The 17,328-nt window shown below is 38.9% G+C and overlaps 4 protein-coding genes across 4 annotated transcripts; all 4 read left to right on the top strand.

Annotated features, from left to right (window-relative positions):
* Nucleotides 1-2,938: 2,938 nt before the first annotated feature.
* Nucleotides 2,939-7,464, top strand: LOC18593193 (putative galactinol--sucrose galactosyltransferase 1). The gene is made up of 12 exons (XM_007020296.3): nucleotides 2,939-3,505; nucleotides 3,796-4,046; nucleotides 4,136-4,226; nucleotides 4,414-4,462; nucleotides 4,574-4,665; nucleotides 4,749-4,856; nucleotides 4,953-5,498; nucleotides 5,596-5,737; nucleotides 5,826-5,893; nucleotides 5,974-6,108; nucleotides 6,217-6,434; nucleotides 6,563-7,464. The coding sequence occupies exons 1-12, from the start codon at nucleotides 3,312-3,314 to the stop codon at nucleotides 6,937-6,939; spliced, it is 2,271 nt and encodes a 756-aa protein (XP_007020358.3). The 5' UTR covers nucleotides 2,939-3,311; the 3' UTR covers nucleotides 6,940-7,464.
* Nucleotides 7,465-7,614: 150 nt separating this feature from the next.
* On the top strand, nucleotides 7,615-12,036 carry COX15 (cytochrome c oxidase 15). The gene is made up of 7 exons (XM_018124769.2): nucleotides 7,615-8,162; nucleotides 8,874-9,169; nucleotides 9,347-9,572; nucleotides 9,662-9,907; nucleotides 10,015-10,125; nucleotides 10,498-10,629; nucleotides 10,759-12,036. The coding sequence occupies exons 1-7, from the start codon at nucleotides 7,974-7,976 to the stop codon at nucleotides 10,930-10,932; spliced, it is 1,374 nt and encodes a 457-aa protein (XP_017980258.2). The 5' UTR covers nucleotides 7,615-7,973; the 3' UTR covers nucleotides 10,933-12,036.
* Nucleotides 11,407-11,826, top strand: LOC18593192 (glycine-rich protein / oleosin). Its single transcript, XM_007020295.3, has one exon. The coding sequence runs from the start codon at nucleotides 11,407-11,409 to the stop codon at nucleotides 11,824-11,826; it is 420 nt and encodes a 139-aa protein (XP_007020357.1).
* Nucleotides 12,037-13,590: 1,554 nt separating the features above from the next.
* Nucleotides 13,591-16,645, top strand: LOC108662980 (vacuolar cation/proton exchanger 5-like). The gene is made up of 12 exons (XM_088808290.1): nucleotides 13,591-13,741; nucleotides 13,838-14,074; nucleotides 14,166-14,233; nucleotides 14,339-14,367; nucleotides 14,500-14,690; nucleotides 14,780-14,974; nucleotides 15,068-15,205; nucleotides 15,296-15,412; nucleotides 15,487-15,540; nucleotides 15,809-15,925; nucleotides 16,128-16,222; nucleotides 16,365-16,645. Coding segments are annotated over exons 1-12 (1,287 nt in total). The 5' UTR covers nucleotides 13,591-13,696; the 3' UTR covers nucleotides 16,366-16,645.
* Nucleotides 16,646-17,328: the final 683 nt, after the last annotated feature.

Raw genomic sequence — 17,328 nt, 5'->3', positions numbered from 1 at the left:
TTCCACTTGTATGCAAAATATTAAAACAAAAGCAGAAAGACAAACTATTATGTAAGTTGCATAATGCCTCTGCCGAAAATTTCAGCAGATTCTTGGCTCCGCCAAGATAAGGTCTTTTTAGTCATAAGAAAGACAATGGGCTCTACAATCTATAATTTTGCAATTAACTTGAACCACCTTTGATCTGTACAACACCTTCATATCCTTTTGCGTTGTCTAATGTTGTCTATAGATCTCACTAGCAGCAAGAAGGAGAAAAAGCAGAGAGACACAGAGAGAGAAAAAAGAGAAATTACAGATTTCCTTGCTATAGGTGCATTAATAGCAACAAGTCATTCCAAAAACATATGCTGATTATCTCTGAATATGTGTCCAAAAAGGAATATAAACATATGCTGAGTAGGTTGGGATCACTTGTTTCTTTCTGTTTATTATAAAATAACCGGTGACTGCACGCAGAATGCAGATTGCCTTGGGAGTTGGGACAGATATAATACCAATTAAATGGATCGGACAAAGTGATTTTGCTAGCATCTTGCTGTAGGTGGCTGAACCAAGTAATTTAATTTGTCGCTTAGGTTCGAAGCCTTGAGTGGTATCAGCCACACATGAATGCATTTTTCAAATGGGGGAAGACATTTAGATGCAGGCCGATTTAATTACTAATTAAGCATATGCATATGTGGATCAGGTTAGAGACAAAATCTTTATTAGTTTAATCTGTTGAAAGAAAACCTGCTCCATGTGCGTTTTCTTTGTCATCTTTGAAAAGATTTGGACTGATCGACTAGGTTCACTGATAGATTTAGCATGTAAAATTACATAATTGTGTCTCCTATATGAATTCTTTAGGCTTTCCTTTTCTCTTTCCAACTTCCATTCGGAATCATTAGATGGAACAAATTAAAACTAAAGAACTTTTATAATAATCAGGGAAGGAAGATTTGGAACTTGAGACTTCCATTTATTGAATTAGTATCATTTTCTTTGTGTAGCTAGTCCCAGGCTCAATCAACAGCAACAGGGTTGCGAAAAGATCAACAGATTACATAATAATAGATAATGGTCATTCTCATCTGCAAAATATATGTTAAATGAATCCTGGAGGGTTGCCAAAAGACTGTAAATGGGGCTAATTTCAAGTGGTTCCACAATGTTTGTCCTGCTGCAATGCTCCTCAATGACATGGTATATTTCTGATACAGAAACCTTTGCCATGCCTGTCAACAGAAAAGTTAATCTACATTACAACGACTCCGTTCTCATATTACTTTATTACCCCATTTCCTCAATTCCACTTTGGCTGTATTCCCTGAAAAAATCTGCTCCAATAATTTGTACAACGTAGCTTTTAGGCAGGCTTTTTACATGTGCAACAAAGAAATCTTATCTCAGCATGCATCCCGCACATGGCAATTGGCATGAACCCACTTGAACATATGATGATATAATTATATGAACTCAATCATACCAACCCTATGCTATAAATTTGCAGAATAGGTTTTCAAGAAAAGCTGCAGCCTGCAGTGGCAGTCACAGTCATGAAAATAATACATCACCCTTTATATTGGACGGCTAACAACCTTCACGTGCAGTTTTTTGTTGGCAGCCACTCCACATTTTCTATCTGTCCACGTTCCTTGAATCATTTTTCTTTTCTGGGAATGAATTTATCATAAAAAAAAAAAAAAAACTTTCCCCTTTTCTTCCATTCTTTAGTTCTTGAACTTTGGATATTAGATATGGTCGGTGCAGTCTCTGACTGAATAGCATGATGGAGTGCATACTGAAGTTTGAAGATTAAAAAAAAAATTCATTCTCCTGTTGAAGATGTTTTTGTATAAAGTATAGCAATTAATCATTAATATTAACAGTAAAATTCAATGATTGGTCGGACAGAGACAAGAGAAAAAAGGCAAATCTTGATTGACCTTAAGAATTTCGGTTGGACCTGGCAGTCATAGCAGCCTGTGTTTAGAAAACTAAACTAAGCCCTGCTCATAAATATTCAATATCTAACAAGTCCTTGATTATTCAATTTCTAGGCTTCAAACCCTTTTGAGGCAACTTGATGTATTTTATTATTAAAAGAGTTTATATAATCCTATATACGTATTATAGAAACGCAATTAATCATTGAATTTGTGAAACAAATAATAGTAATAACTTGCTGTCTGTTTCATGACAAAACTCATGAAATTAAAGACATGGTGTATGATCCTGAAATGGAAATCCCAGCAAGCATTTAATATCGTTAAGCTACTAATTGATTTATATCATTCAATATCCAAATGGTGTGGTCATCGAGTTGGAGTTGGGTGGCCACAAATTGCAATTGCATGTACAGATAGGAATGCCAAGTCGAAACTGAGCTGTGTTTTGCATGTAACCTACGTGGCCACACGTATATCCCTTTCTTCTTACTTTTTCAAAACCCTAGTTCATTTCTTTTGAAGAAATTCCACGTTGGATACACGTCAATCCTTGCAAGCATTTTATATAGTAGCTGGCAACCTCAAACAACCTCTCACCAACCTGTCCATATCTCGCAAAGCTATTGGTTTTTTGGGGCAAAGAATTAGGTCTCTAGACACAAGGATTCTGCCACGTGGAATGGTGCACGTGGTTTCATTGCCTGCATATCCATCAGGTTTCCCCACGTTGAATGTAGCGGTCAACCGTTACAACCTCGGGAAGCCACAAAGTACTGCTATGAGGTGTTTCCCAGGATTAATCAGATGCTTCATGGAACAAATTATTCTTTAGTAGTAACCAATGATGGCTCGGTGCACATGGAATCAAACGGAGATGATTTGATGAAGGGATGGGCTTGGTGGGACAGAGGAGTCACATGCAATATTTGGTATGGTCCAAACTCCAAAGTGAAACCTTTATATAAGGTACCGTACATATGAGACATGACAACATGGAAAAGTTGGTCCAAATCCTAATCTGATTCCCGCGGGAACAATAACTCAAAAAAAGGAGTTTGCCCTTGTTTTACGGAGTCACTAGATTGCAATTTTAAAATTTTGCAACTCCTTCCATGACATACTAAAACATTTATTTGATTCTTCAGTTGAGTTCAGCACCATTAATCATCATCCTTACTGGGACTATAAATAGCCCCCCCGATTCATAAAGGCCCCATATCTGTCTTTTGATGTTGTGGTACTTGTATATTGTCTTTGGGGATACTTTCTGAAGCATAGTTGCATCTGGGGTCGGTGTTGCTCTGTTCTTGGAGAGGAAAGTTTGTTCTTTTGATTGAGTTGTTCTTGTTTTTTGCTGGTTAAAAAAGGAAGAAGAAGATGACTGTGGGGGCTGGGATTTCTGTGAGTGATGATGGGAAATTAATGGTGTTGGGCGACTGCATTCTGCATGATGTTCCTGACAACATCGTGGTGACTCCTGCCTCTGGTGGTGCATTGGCTAATGGAGCTTTCATTGGAGTTGTTTCAGATCAGATGGGGAGCCGCAGGGTCTTTCCCATCGGCAAGCTTGAGTAAGTCTTCATCACATCTTCTTTTTTCTTCTCAATCTTCTGTTTGATTTTCTGTGAGCAATCGACCTATGGCAGTACAGAAGAATTATTGGTTTTCGCTGTCAGACAGGATTATGATTTAATGATACGATGCGTGTTCAAGCTGTTTTTGTCCCTATGCAGAATCTTTAGTTCGTTCTCTTAGTTATTTTCTGTGAAATCGGTGTCTTTGATAATCTGGTAGTTGGCAATTGTTAAGACTTTGGTTTGTTTTGCTTTCAATATGCTAATATATATTGGTTCTTCTGCAGGGGATTGCGTTTTATGTGTGTTTTCCGATTCAAAATGTGGTGGATGACACAGAGGATGGGAACTTGTGGTCAAGACATCCCCTTTGAAACCCAGTTTTTAATCGTCGAGGCACGTGATGGCTCTCATTTTGACATAGAAAATGAAGACGAATCTGCTGCTTATGTCGTGTTTTTACCAATTCTTGAAGGGGATTTCAGGGCTGTTCTTCAAGGCAATGAAAGAAATGAGTTGGAGATTTGCTTGGAAAGTGGTAGGATGAGAAACAAGACATCAATCCAAATTTTGTTAAAACATTTTGGTTTTCCTTATTGTACTCACGGGATTATTTCTGCATTGCAGGAGATCCTGCTGTTGATGAGTTTGAGGGGGGTCATTTGGTTTTTGTGGCAGCTGGATCAGATCCATTTGATGTTATCACCAATGCAGTGAAGTAAGTCTCTTGCTGATCATAACATCCTTTAAACATAATTCTTCATGAATTGGTTGCTCCTCCATGACTGCAGATTTACTCTTTAGCAGATCTTTCTTCAAGTTCACCATATGACATTTCTTGGACCACATTGTCCCATGTCTAACAATGAAATTATTAGCTAAGTTGTATTGGAAATTGTATGCAGGTCTGTGGAAAAACATTTACAGACCTTTTCTCATCGTGAGAGAAAGAAGGTAAGTCTTCCGCGGAACTAATATCCTGTTGCTGGAGTTAGAGTTGTGTGATCTCCATTCGAGCATTCCTGTTATATAAAATTATAAATGTGTTCGTTCTTCACTGTTCAGATGCCAGACATGTTAAATTGGTTTGGCTGGTGTACATGGGATGCTTTCTACACCAATGTCACTTCTGAGAGTTTAAAGGAAGGATTGGAGAGGTAGTTTCTTCTTGCTAGGGTGCTGTTTATCCAGTATATTGTTTAGGCATCATAGATAGGCCATTAACTAGTAACTCTTGCAGCTTGGAGAAAGGTGGGATTCCTCCAAAGTTTGTTATTATTGATGATGGGTGGCAATCTGTTGGCATGGATCCAAATGGAACTGAATTCAGAGCTGATAATGCAGCCAAGTAAGCAGTTAAACCAGAATTCTCTTATTATGCTTTGATATTCTTCCTTCCGTAGCCTAAAAAAGGTCTTGCTGTTTCGGCTTTCTTGTCTTCCAGCTTCGCGAACAGATTGACACATATTAAAGAGAACCATAAGTTTCAGAAAGATGGCAAAGAGGGTCACAGGGTAGAGGATCCCGCCTTGGGGCTTCGCCACATTGTCACTGAAATTAAAGAGAAACATGCTTTGAAGTATGCTTATGTTTGGCATGCAATAACAGGGTACTGGGGAGGTGTTAGACCAGATGTTACCGAAATGGAACACTATGAATCCAAATTGGCTTACCCTATTTCATCTCCTGGAGTTCAGGCAAATGAGCCTGATCAAGCTTTGGACATGATAATTAAGAATGGCCTTGGCCTTGTTAACCCTGAAAAAGTTTTTAACTTCTATGATGAACTTCACTCATACCTTGCATCAGCTGGTATCGATGGAGTCAAAGTTGATGTTCAGAACATCCTTGAAACTCTTGGGGCAGGCCATGGTGGAAGAGTGAAACTTGCTAGAAAATACCATCAGGCTTTAGAGGCATCAATCGCTAGGAACTTCTGTAACAATGACATAATCTCTTGTATGAGTCATAACACAGATGGTTTGTACAGGTAAAATTCATCTCTCATGTCTGGAAGAATTAAGCATGTCTACTAGTAAAGCTATCAGAGATTCTGAACTGGACTAACCTATGATATATTTGTGCAGTGCAAAACGAACAGCTGTTATTAGGGCATCAGATGATTTCTGGCCAAGAGACCCGGCATCCCACACAATTCACATTGCCTCAGTTGCATACAATACTGTTTTTCTTGGGGAATTTATGCAACCAGATTGGGATATGTTTCATGTAAGTTAGCAGATTTTGTCTATTTCTACTATTTGGTAGATACTTTGTTGAATTGTCAATGTTAACACAGGAATTATTTTGGTGACAGAGCCTGCACCCAATGGCAGAATACCACGGAGCAGCTCGTGCTGTTGGAGGATGTGCTATTTATGTCAGGTACAATTTAGTGTTACTTATGGCTTGACAGCAGCAAATTTAACATATGATTTCTCATATTGAGTGGTATATAATTACAGTGACAAACCTGGGCAACACGACTTTAAACTACTCAGGAAGCTTGTACTTCCTGATGGTTCAATATTGAGAGCAAAACTTCCAGGAAGACCTACAAGGGATTGCTTGTTCAGCGATCCAGCCAGAGATGGCAAAAGGTGAGAAAAGGAATGAAAATTGTATATTTGATTTGATTCTTGATCCTGGATGGAATGCATCAAACAGAAAAAATTTTATGCTCATGGTGCTCTTGGTATCTGCTGCAGCCTTCTAAAGATTTGGAATCTGAATGAGTTCACTGGAGTCATTGGGATCTTCAACTGCCAGGGAGCAGGGTGGTGTAAAGTTGGGAAGACCAATATTATCCATGACCTACAACCTGGCACGATTACAGGATATATCAAGGCCACAGATGTTGATTATTTGCCTAAAGTAACTGATGATGGATGGAATGGAGATTCTGTCATATATTCCCATCTTGGTGGTATGTCAAGCATGTTAATTCTATTTTCTTTAACAGCTAGTCACAAAATTATGTATGACTTAGATATAGACATAGTCAATCGAAATGCTTCAGCTTCCTGAAGAAAAACTCTCTGATTCCAAATGCAGGAGAACTGATCTACCTTCCAAATAATGCAACCATGCCATTAACTTTGAAGGCACGAGAATATGAAGTCTTCACAGTGATACCTGTAAAGATATTGTCCAATGGGTCTAAATTTGCTCCCATTGGTCTAATCGAGATGTTCAATTCCGGAGGAGCCATCAAGGAATTAAGGTACCAATCCGGGATAAGTGTAAACATTGATATGAAGGTTCGAGGGTGTGGCCTGTTTGGAGCCTATTCATCTACTCAACCAAAGAGAATAACAGTTGACTCAGAAGAAGTAGGTTTTGAATATGAAGATGGATCTGGTTTAGTGACCCTGTCCTTGAGAGTTCCTGAGGAAGAGTTGTATCTTTGGAGCATTACCATTGAGTTGTGATGACCTGATTCTTTGCTCTGCACTAGTAGGAGGTTGGAAAGTCATTTGCACTTGGAGGGGCCCACGTCTTAGAAGGAAACAAGGCAGGTTGCCATTGAGTTGGTCATGGTGTAAAAGGTTCAGATTCATAGCATGGAATAAGGAGGCAATGCATGTGGCTATTCTCTGCATGTGTTCTCTTGCATCATGCCGGTTTCACCAAGATAATTTTGTACTAATCAGATCTATATAAGCTACTTCTCTCTTTGTTCATTCAATCACACTTGCTGATCAACAACTGGTTCCCTGAAACAAGAGAGGAAAAGGAGTTTCTGAATATTACAGAAGACTCTGCATCAGCATTTCCTAGGAGAACGTGAGGCAAGGGGTTTGAACACTGTAGCTGCAAAAATAGGGCCTTGGCTGCTCCAGCCAGATATCAATGGATCGTAAAATAAAAAAATGATATCAATATGAATTGCAAGTCCAATAAAAGTAAGGCTGGTTGGTGCATTCCAGCGGCAGCTGTGCATCTATTGCAATTGACAGTCTAACTTCTGATCTCTAACACCTCAACAATCTAAAAAGACCAAAACTTTTTTAGGCTGATTCCAGACGTGAAGCGCTGATCTTTGGATTGATATAAAGGAAAAGAAATAAAAATGAAGCTTTTGTTGCTATCCCAGATGTTCAAATATTCAGCATTTTCATCATATGATTAAAATTAAAAAGAAAAAAATTCGAGGACGAGGTGGAAATCTTAAACATGATGGAAATCCCAATATGGTATGATATGAATTCGTCAAAGATTATACTGTAACAAATCAAGTTTTCACCTTTTGGAAATGTATATTAGAAATATCAATGGATACAAAGAGGACCCACCAACCCAAATTACCCGCCAACCCGACAACCCGTTGTTAAACCAACAAAACAGATACGGATCCTCCAAACCCTGTACTAAAAGGACAAGCTTTACCAGTTTTGTTGAAAAACCTCCCTAAACCCACAGGCTTTAAGAATTAAGAGTCAGCGAGAGAGAAAGGTCGCAGGAAATGTTTCAGAGCAGAGCGGTTGCTTCGATTCTGAAGAGGAACAAATCTGTACTCAATAGCTTAGCGTCCAATCTCAAGGGAACGTCTTCCTCTCGTGTTTTTACATCGTCGTCTTCTTCTTCTGCTTCTGCTTGGACTGCCAATGCAGTCGCAAGGAGCTGCTTTCATGGCTTTCGATCTCTGCCTAAGGTTCTTTTCTTTCTCAATTTGGATTCTTTATTCGATTTGTTGAAATGGGTATCTTTTTGTCTTGATTTCTCTTTTATTTAGATTTTGGACGGAGCAATTGCAGGTAGCTTTTTCTTTCTGAAAAAGGGATGGGATTGGATTGATAACTGTCTTTCTTGTATTTCTTTCGTTGTTTATAGTAAAAGAGTTAACTTTTATTGTTGAGCAAATGAAAGTTAGTTCTTTTGTCGACTTTGATACTGATATATTATGGTCTTGGTGGAAACCAAGTGATTTGGACCATTTGTTTGAATAAAGCTGTTGAAGTGTGGCATGAATGATGGGAATTCATTTAAATTGGGAGCAGTCATCCTAGAACCAAAATATGAATTAGATGACAGCATATTCGTTGACTCATTCTATCATTTGAAGATGCATTCTCTGGTTCTGATTTAAAGAATTACAACTGAGAACAGCTAGGGATTTTAAGCATTCTTGTCACTCGCGGAGTGTTTAGCTTTGCTGTGGACATGGAGAGGCTACATTTGTCATTTTATTATCCACCATAAGTATTTGAAGGTGAAAATGGTGTTTCAGAGTGCAGTTTTAATATTCAATTGAAGAAAGTTGTTTCTTCTGTGGATTTTCTCTTAAATTATCTAAAAGGACAATGGTGATGTGCTCCAAGGGTTATGTGAATGTGATTAAAAGGAACTTCTTTTACTGTTTCAGGGACATCAAGTGCCATCTTTCAGGAATATGTCCACTTTGGCCTCTGTTGCCACAGAAAAGGAGGGATTCAAACTACTAGTAACTGCAGGCCCGCGTGCTCAGAAGATGGTGAGCATATGGCTCTTTGGTTCTGCTGCCTGGGTCTTTAGTATGGTGGTACTAGGTGGTGTCACACGGCTGACTCGATCTGGTCTTTCAATGACTGACTGGAAATTCACTGGGAGACTTCCTCCTCTATCAGATGAGGAGTGGCAACGAGAGTTTGAGAAATACAAGCAGTCACCAGAATATAAGCGGTATGACCAAAAATATGACCTATATTTGCTGCAATAATCGTAGCTTCACTTCGTAATATTTGTACTTTGCAGCCTTAGCTAAACTTGTACTCATAACTTAGATTTTACCATCATTGCTTGCTAGAATTAATTGTTGTTATAACTGCTATTATATGTTTAATAAACATTTCTATGCAGAGTAAACAAAGGGATGAGTATTGAGGATTTTAAATTTATATACTGGATGGAATATGCACATCGAATGTGGGGGAGAGCTCTAGGTGTCATGTTTGCTTTGCCATTCTCATATTTTCTTCGTAAGGGATATATTACCCTGCGCCTTGGACTAAGACTCTCTGCTCTTTTTGCTCTTGGTGCTGGTCAGGGTCTAATTGGTTGGTGGATGGTCAAAAGTGGTTTAGAGGTGAAAAGCAATTAGCTTCTTCCTATTTTGATCTTCTCCTTCTCTAGCTTCTTCCTATTGTTCACTGCATAGATGATTCCTTCCTACAGGAGCCACCTTCTGAATATGTTGAGCCCCGAGTGAGCCCTTACCGTCTTGCTGCTCATCTTACTTCAGCATTTGTCATTTACAGTGGCCTGTTCTGGACCGCCCTTTCTGTTGTAATGCCTGAACCTCCTGCTGAATCATTAGCCTGGGTTCAAGGGGCTGCCAAAGTCAAGAGGCTCGCAATTCCAGTGAGCCTCATTGTAGGCATTACAGCGGTCTCGGGAGCATTTGTTGCAGGAAATGATGCTGTATGTAGCTATTTTCAATTCATTTCTTGTACCCCTTCTTTCACAATAACCTCGTAAATCTTTGTGATCCTTGCTGAGGTGCAGTCTGTGTATGCCTTAATTTTCAGGGCCATGCATACAATACTTTTCCAAAGATGGGAGATGTATGGATTCCCGATGATGTATTCCAGTTGAAACCACTTATCCGCAACTTCTTTGAGAATACATCGACAGTGCAGGTAATTTGTCTTCTCTAATAGTACCTCTTAGAGTATATAAGCAAGTGAGCTTCATCATCTTCCAGGTGATTTCATTAGGTGCTCTTATGATTTCTTAGAAAAAGGAATAGAATTTACACGCAGGCATCAGTTAATTTATACAGGATAAACTGTTGAAACATATATAATTGTAAAGCTGGAATGAATTGTCACATAAGATTTGGTATTGTTCCTCTTGTTCATTTTTACATCAATTGTTTCATGCTCAGCTAAAACTTAATGATTATGCATAAAAATTTCAGTTTTAAAAGGCTATTGTCCCTCCTGATAACTGATAACAATAATGAGAAAAACTACTTCAATAACAGATCATATATGTTTTCGTTTTGGCAGCTTGACCACCGTATCCTTGCAACTACCACTTTAATCTCTATCAGTGCTTTGTGGTGGTCATCCAGAAAGTTGGACATCCATCCGGCCATTCGATCTTTGGTTGGAAGCACACTAGGCATGGCTGCTTTGCAGGTGATTGTTTGCCCCATGGTTTTTAACTCTCTTTCGTTTAAACAAAACTGGTTAGTCCCAATTCCAGTATTTCTTTTCATGAATAGTTCACAATATTAACTCTTTATATTTTATTTTTCATTCTTGTAGGTAACCTTAGGTGTATCAACACTTCTATCATATGTGCCTGTTTCACTTGGCACTGCACATCAGGCAGGGGCTTTGACCCTTTTGACACTCATGCTCCTGCTCAATCACACCGTGAGGAGGCCATCAATGTCCCTTCTGAAAACGCTGCCTCAGGTTGCAAAGACATCCTGCTAGCTATAGAGTCATCTAAGGATATTCGGAAGATTAGTTGAACAAATCGATTTGTTATTCGGTTCTCATGTTTTGTTCTGCATCGATCTCCAATCTTTGAGTTCATGCCTTAAAGGGCAAGTCCATTTATTATTTTGTCACTCTGAGAAGCAAAATATGATTTCTTGCAAGGCATCTATTTGAAGCGACCTCAACAACTTATTTGTAATTAGGAAGCACTGATACATTAATTGAAAATGGTGGGAGTTGTTGTCTCTGTGTCTCATTGGCAACCTCATGCAAACTGAACCTGAATCCAGCACTACGTGTCCTTTTTATGGACTCGTACCCGCCAAATGGAAGAGTAAAGGCGTCCCCCACAGATTCCAAGAAACACCTAAGCAGCATGTCTCTCTCACCTCTTTCTGTTATAAAACCACCCAATCTCCATGAGCACCGCAAAACAAAACCGAAGGAAACGAAAACAAAGCATAGATTATGGCAGAATACCATCAACAGCAAGGTGAAACCCACAATGTAAGTGGCAGATCAATGGTCTGCACATCACTGGCCGGTGTGGCAGTGACTGCACCGCTTCTGGGTATGATGGGGTTCAGCTTCATGGCAACACTGGTATTGCTAGTTATCAGCTCGCCTCTGCTATTCATATTCAGCCCTCTGCTGCTTTGTGTTGGCTTGGTCTTTGCGGGTGCCTTGGCTGGGTTCGCCGTTGCAGCGACCATGGCTCTTGCGGGTGTCTCCACTCTAGCATGGATGTACAGAGAGATCGGAGGCTCTGCGGGAGTTGGTTGTGGCATGACAGGAAGATTGGCGGAGTTTGGTGATAGAGTAAAGGAGCAAGGGAAGGACTGGGCTGGGTATTTGCAGCAGAATTCACCTGATGCTTATAGCCAGTAGAGGTTGACAAGTGTAATCAAATCATGTTCTCTGCTCTCTCCCCTTCCCCACATGGGTTGTGTCCTGTGTGTTCTTTTTATCTGTCTGTAACATGGAAATGAGCTGGTATATGTTGTAAACTCATAGTTTCTTACTTTTATCTGTACGAATGTGCTTTGGATTAAAAGTACAGCTACAAATTTGTTTAGTAAACAACTTTGTTGAAGTTCATTGTTCTCGTCGATCTATGGTCAATACCCAAGATACCGCTTGGATTAAAATCCCCCTTGATTTTTACTTGCTCTAACTAATGGAAGCCGGGAACTTTAGGTCCTTCTCCAACCAGTGGTTTGATTTCCATATGGGACAATCTTCACCGACCAAAAAGGTTACCCAAACCCTTTCTTCCTCAATGGCCCACTGACTTGCATAAATCAACTGGAAATCTACCAATGAAAAGTAATGTCAGAGAGTTCCATTCTTGTGATAAATATCTAACTTTTTCTTTTGGTCAATAACTCAATGCAAAAAAATTGAATTTCTTGAACACCAAACGCATGAATTATGAAGTAATTGATTTGACGCCCTGACTTGAACAAACCGATTTGCACCTGCAAATTACAACATTTAATTTCCCTTTAAAAAAAGTCGTGTCAGTACTGCAATACAATGCAAATTGCTTTCTGATAAAAGCTTCCACAGTTAGCTTTTTGTCAGCTTTTTTTTGTTTTTGGTCCACCATACGGACTATGAAAAGTGCAAGGAAATTAATCTTGCTGTGCCTCCAAGTCAAGCAACATGACTTCGAGCAATACATTGCAAACTTTAAAACCATGTTTCTGCTGTTTAGCTCGGAGTTTGATTTAAGACATCCCATTCTCATATCTGAAGGAAAAAGCAAACCACCTTGAACCTTGGTGCATGCAGCAAGAAAGCTATTCTCGGTGGGACAGGGCAGTTTTACATGTGTTTAGTCCAATATCGTCAAGGTGTTCTTGTTCCAGCAGAAGGGTCTACGTGGAATCCTTTAGGAAGGTAAAAACATAAATCTGACAAGCAGGTTTGGTTTCATGTTTCATGTGGCAAAGTTGATTGACGTGTTCCACGCAAATGCTACGTTCTGCATGGCCATTGGCAAATGCGGCTGCTGGTTTTGCTTTGCTACGGTGGTCTGTTCTTTCATAATTGTACATACTACATGACTAAGACTGCTATTTTAGATCTGCCTTTCCAAAAAAAAAAAAAAGACTGCTGTTTTTCCACTTTGGCTTTTGCATATGGGTTGAATAAGTCAGCAAGGTAAGGGTAATGGGTGGATCTTTTTAGGGTGTGATTTGAGTTTGAGTTTGAGTAGGAGTAGGAGTGATGATAGGAAACGTGTGGCTTGCAATTTGTGCACTTGAAAAGGAAGTTGTCAAAAATGATGCAAAAAAAGAAGAAAAACAATTGTTCTTCGTGCTTTGATTGTGTTAATCTTATACTGTTTGCTTTTACATGCATGCTTTTTGATTGCTTGGAGTTAATTTATACCTTTAAGATTGCATTTCGAGAGGATTGATTTGATGTTGTTGAATACCTTTCCATTGAAGAATTAGTAACTACAGTTGCGAAGCTTGGTTTTAATTCCTTTTACTAGATTTGAAATATCATTGGATTATCTTCAGCATATTTGCTATGTTTTTGGTTATGTTCGATGAGTTTCTTTTGAAAGTTAATCGTGATGATCTGCGTTAGATCGTGAGTGATGATTCTTATATATTCAAAAATGAAAAAGTTAGACATTGATGAGAACTGAAAAACCATGAAACTGAAGCGAATGAATAGGGGTTGCTCCTTTAATCAATGGGGATAGGGAACTAATCCTGGTATTATTAAATTTAAACACAAGAAGATGGATTACAAGCTGCAAATATTTGGGATCAAATCCCACCTTGAAGTAAGTTTTTTAGTGCAGAAATCAATACATAGTCTGCAGTTTGAGTTGCTGAGGTGGCGTTGGTTTCTAATCTCTGGTTGATGCTTGATGTAGCAGATGCAATCACTAGATGACAGGTCCACGCATGAGGTTGATGACAACCTGGGAAGGGATGCTCGACATTCTGTTAATGCTGTGGATCGACAACAAGCATTTTCTGTTAGTTTGCCAGATGGTGGTAGAGGGATAGGCGTGTACAAAAGTATAAAAACTGTAGTTCTGTCAAAGAAATTCAACTTGCTGATCCCCTTTGGGCCTCTAGCAATCGTCGTCCAGAAAACGACTGGTCAGAATGTAAGTTTTTATTTGTATCATACACTTTTCTTTGTTGATAGAGTAGTACAGCAATGTGCATGCCATTGATATTTGCTGAATTGGATCACAGGGTTGGGTCTTTATTCTTGGCTTATTGGGTATAATGCCTTTGGCTGAGCGTTTAGGTTATACTACAGAGTAAGGATTCTGATGTTCTTTCCCTGTAAATTACTCTTTTCCAATTTCAGAAAAGGTTGTTTGGTTTAGCAGCTAACATTGAATTTTTGTTTGCTCTCATTGAAGGCAGTTGGCTTTTTACAGTGGACCTACAGGTATTGTTTATTTGTTCTACAGGATCTCACATCAATATCTGTGCTTGCTGCAGAAACATCCACATCTAGTTTCTGGCCAACTTCAGTTTGTTCCTTAAGTAGTAGTTGATATTTTGAGATGAACATTTGCAGTCGGTGGTCTTCTAAATGCTACATTCGGGAATGCAACAGAGCTGATTATATCAATCTATGCACTGAGAACTGGAAAGATACGTGTTGTTCAGCTGTCATTGCTTGGCTCACTTCTGTCAAACCTGTTGTTTGTTCTGGGATGTGCATTCTTCTTTGGTGGGATTGTTAGAAAGGAGCAGGTTTTCAGCAAGGTTAATACATTGCCATTTCCTTCTGCTTTTCTTTCAGTTCCTTTGTTTACTTTTTGTTCATCCCAAAGCTGAGCTAAACTTCCATGCAGCCAACGGCTGTTGTCAATTCAGGACTGCTGTTGATGGCGGTCATGGGCCTACTGTTCCCAGCATTCCTCCACAGCACACACACTGAAGTGCATTTGGGGATCTCAGAGTTGGCTCTCTCAAGATTTAGTAGTTGTGTCATGCTTCCAGCCTATATTGCCTATATCGTTTTCCAGTTAAAGAATCTAAATGATCTGGTGATCCTTCATCCCTAGTGTTGATTTTCTCTTTTCTCTTCCATTCTTTTGATATAGTATTAGTTAGAGGTTTGACAAATGGTATGAAATCAGGAAGAAGGTCAAAACGGAGACAACTTAGATGATGATGAAGAAGCCCCAGAGATCTCTAAATGGGAATCAGCGATCTGGCTTGCAATTATGGCAGCTGCGATCTCTATCCTTTCAGAGTATCTGGTTGATGCCATAGAGGTAATATATGCTGGTCACCTTTTTTTAAAATATTTTGTTGATCTATCTTCCAAGACAGATGACCTTTTTCTTGTTTGCTGGTTTTTGCAGGGAGCATCCCTTGCTTGGGGTGTACCAGTCGCTTTTATTACTGTTATCTTGCTTCCTATAGGTGGGAACACAGCAGCAGTTACAACCTCAGTCATGTTTGCCATGAAAAACAAACTTGTGAGGGATTTTTCTTTCCATTTCTGAAAATTTTTGCGGCTTATCGTTTCCTGTTTAATTGAATTTCTCTGCAGGATGTGTCTTTGGGAGTAGCAATAGGGTCATCAACGCAGATTTCCATGTTTTTGGTAGGTGATTTTCATTTCACAAAGTTCCTTTGTGAACATGTAGTGCATTCAGAAGTCAAACAACAGTATTGTTTCTTTCTGATGTATCAGGAAATGATCAAAGATGCCCCTCTACCATAGGCTTTAGTAGCTCATACAGGGAACTTGGGTTGTTCCCATGTTGCATCATTTGAATGCTTGATCATTTATCTTGTTTTTACTGCAAATCTGCTGTTGTTGTTCTTTTTGCCTAGCATGTATCTGAAATTTGTATTATTGTTTACCACAGATTCCCTTTTTAGTGGTTATCGGATGGATATTTGAGCGCCCGGTGGACTTAAACTTTCAACTTTTCGAGACAGCAACTCTGGTCATGACTGTTCTATTTGTAGCCTTCTTGATGCAGGTATGTATATCAAGAACCCAACTGGAAAAAGTAATAAGAATAAATAAAAAGATATACTAACTCTGAGGAGAGAAGACTGGAGTTCTAGTCTAGAATATGGTAAAATCAAAGGGATAGTCAGAGAAAAGGTCTATCAATGTTTCTCCATCATTCTTTCTTCTGTTAAATATGTAATTCAACCTACACCATGTGTTGTTTCCAGGAAGGAACTGCCAATTACTTCAAGGGACTAATGCTTCTTTTCAGCTATCTGATAGTGTCTGCAAGTTACTTTGTACATGAAGACCCTTCCTCCTGGTTAGTTACCGTTGAGATTTGAGAGCCTTCACTTTGCCTGCCTGATATGAATCTCTCCTTTGCTGGTCTTGCTTTCATAGCTGCTGCCTGTCATTGTTTAAGCTATGCTTCATACTAATCGAACCAGTCATAGATTTTGCAGATAATGAGCAATGTGGTATTACTTAGGAGTAGAATTCTAAATCGACAAGAAGAAAGAAGTGATGAATTATTATGCAACTATCATTCATCGCACATGTTAGCTAGCCTAACGAGTAGTACTACTCTCTACGGGAGCTGAGGTCTATTCTCTCTTCTCTTAGATTTCTCCTGATGTATATGGAAAATCTTATCTATATACAGGAATGTAAGAAAAATCTTCCATCTTTAATGTATGTAATTTAAGATAGGTCGATCAGAATTCACAATGAAGTAATAATGAAATTAAAGCAATATTATCTGAATATTTTAGATATCTTTTTGACCCCCAACACATAATGAATCCAATTCTTGTCCCGCAATCTCCTTTCTTCAATTCTTGTCAACATCCCACTCGCTAATATGTTGAAATTGGGCTCCCCTGGAGAGTACATTCATGCGTGATAATACTTTCAAGACAATAGTTGTAAGCTTTTCACATTCACATCTTGACTAGACCTATGGGAGCGAACTTAGCCCCATCGGACAATGCCTTATAAACTCATCCGTTTGGTATGTCAATGATTCTTTAATGATTTTTTCTATTGTTCTGATGAGATGATCTTATTGATTATCGTATGTTTTGTATTTTGTACATGAATATCGTATATGATACATTGGAATCATTGTCAGAGAGATCAAGAAGGAAAACGTAGCTATCATCTATTGAGGTTATTAGAGTTGGGTGTTATAAAGATAAGAAAGAGGGACGAACAGAGAGATGAAGCAGCAAAGCAACAGCTATTTTATTCATTGATTCGTACATATAAACTTGAATGCACATTGACACAGCAAACACTTACGATTATGATAACAGTACCTACACATCAATCGTACAATTTTATTGGAGTGCTCAAAGATCAATGTTACATTTTATAGAACACCACCAAGTTTTTGATAATGAAAACTATTGGCAATTGTGCTGTAAC

Source organism: Theobroma cacao, chromosome 7 (assembly GCF_053813885.1).
Source record: "Theobroma cacao isolate CCN51 chromosome 7, ASM5381388v1, whole genome shotgun sequence".
In the NCBI taxonomy this organism is placed as follows: domain Eukaryota; kingdom Viridiplantae; phylum Streptophyta; class Magnoliopsida; order Malvales; family Malvaceae; genus Theobroma; species Theobroma cacao.
The sequence above is the reverse complement of the archived record's forward strand: the minus strand, read 5'-3'. Positions and strand labels throughout refer to the sequence as shown.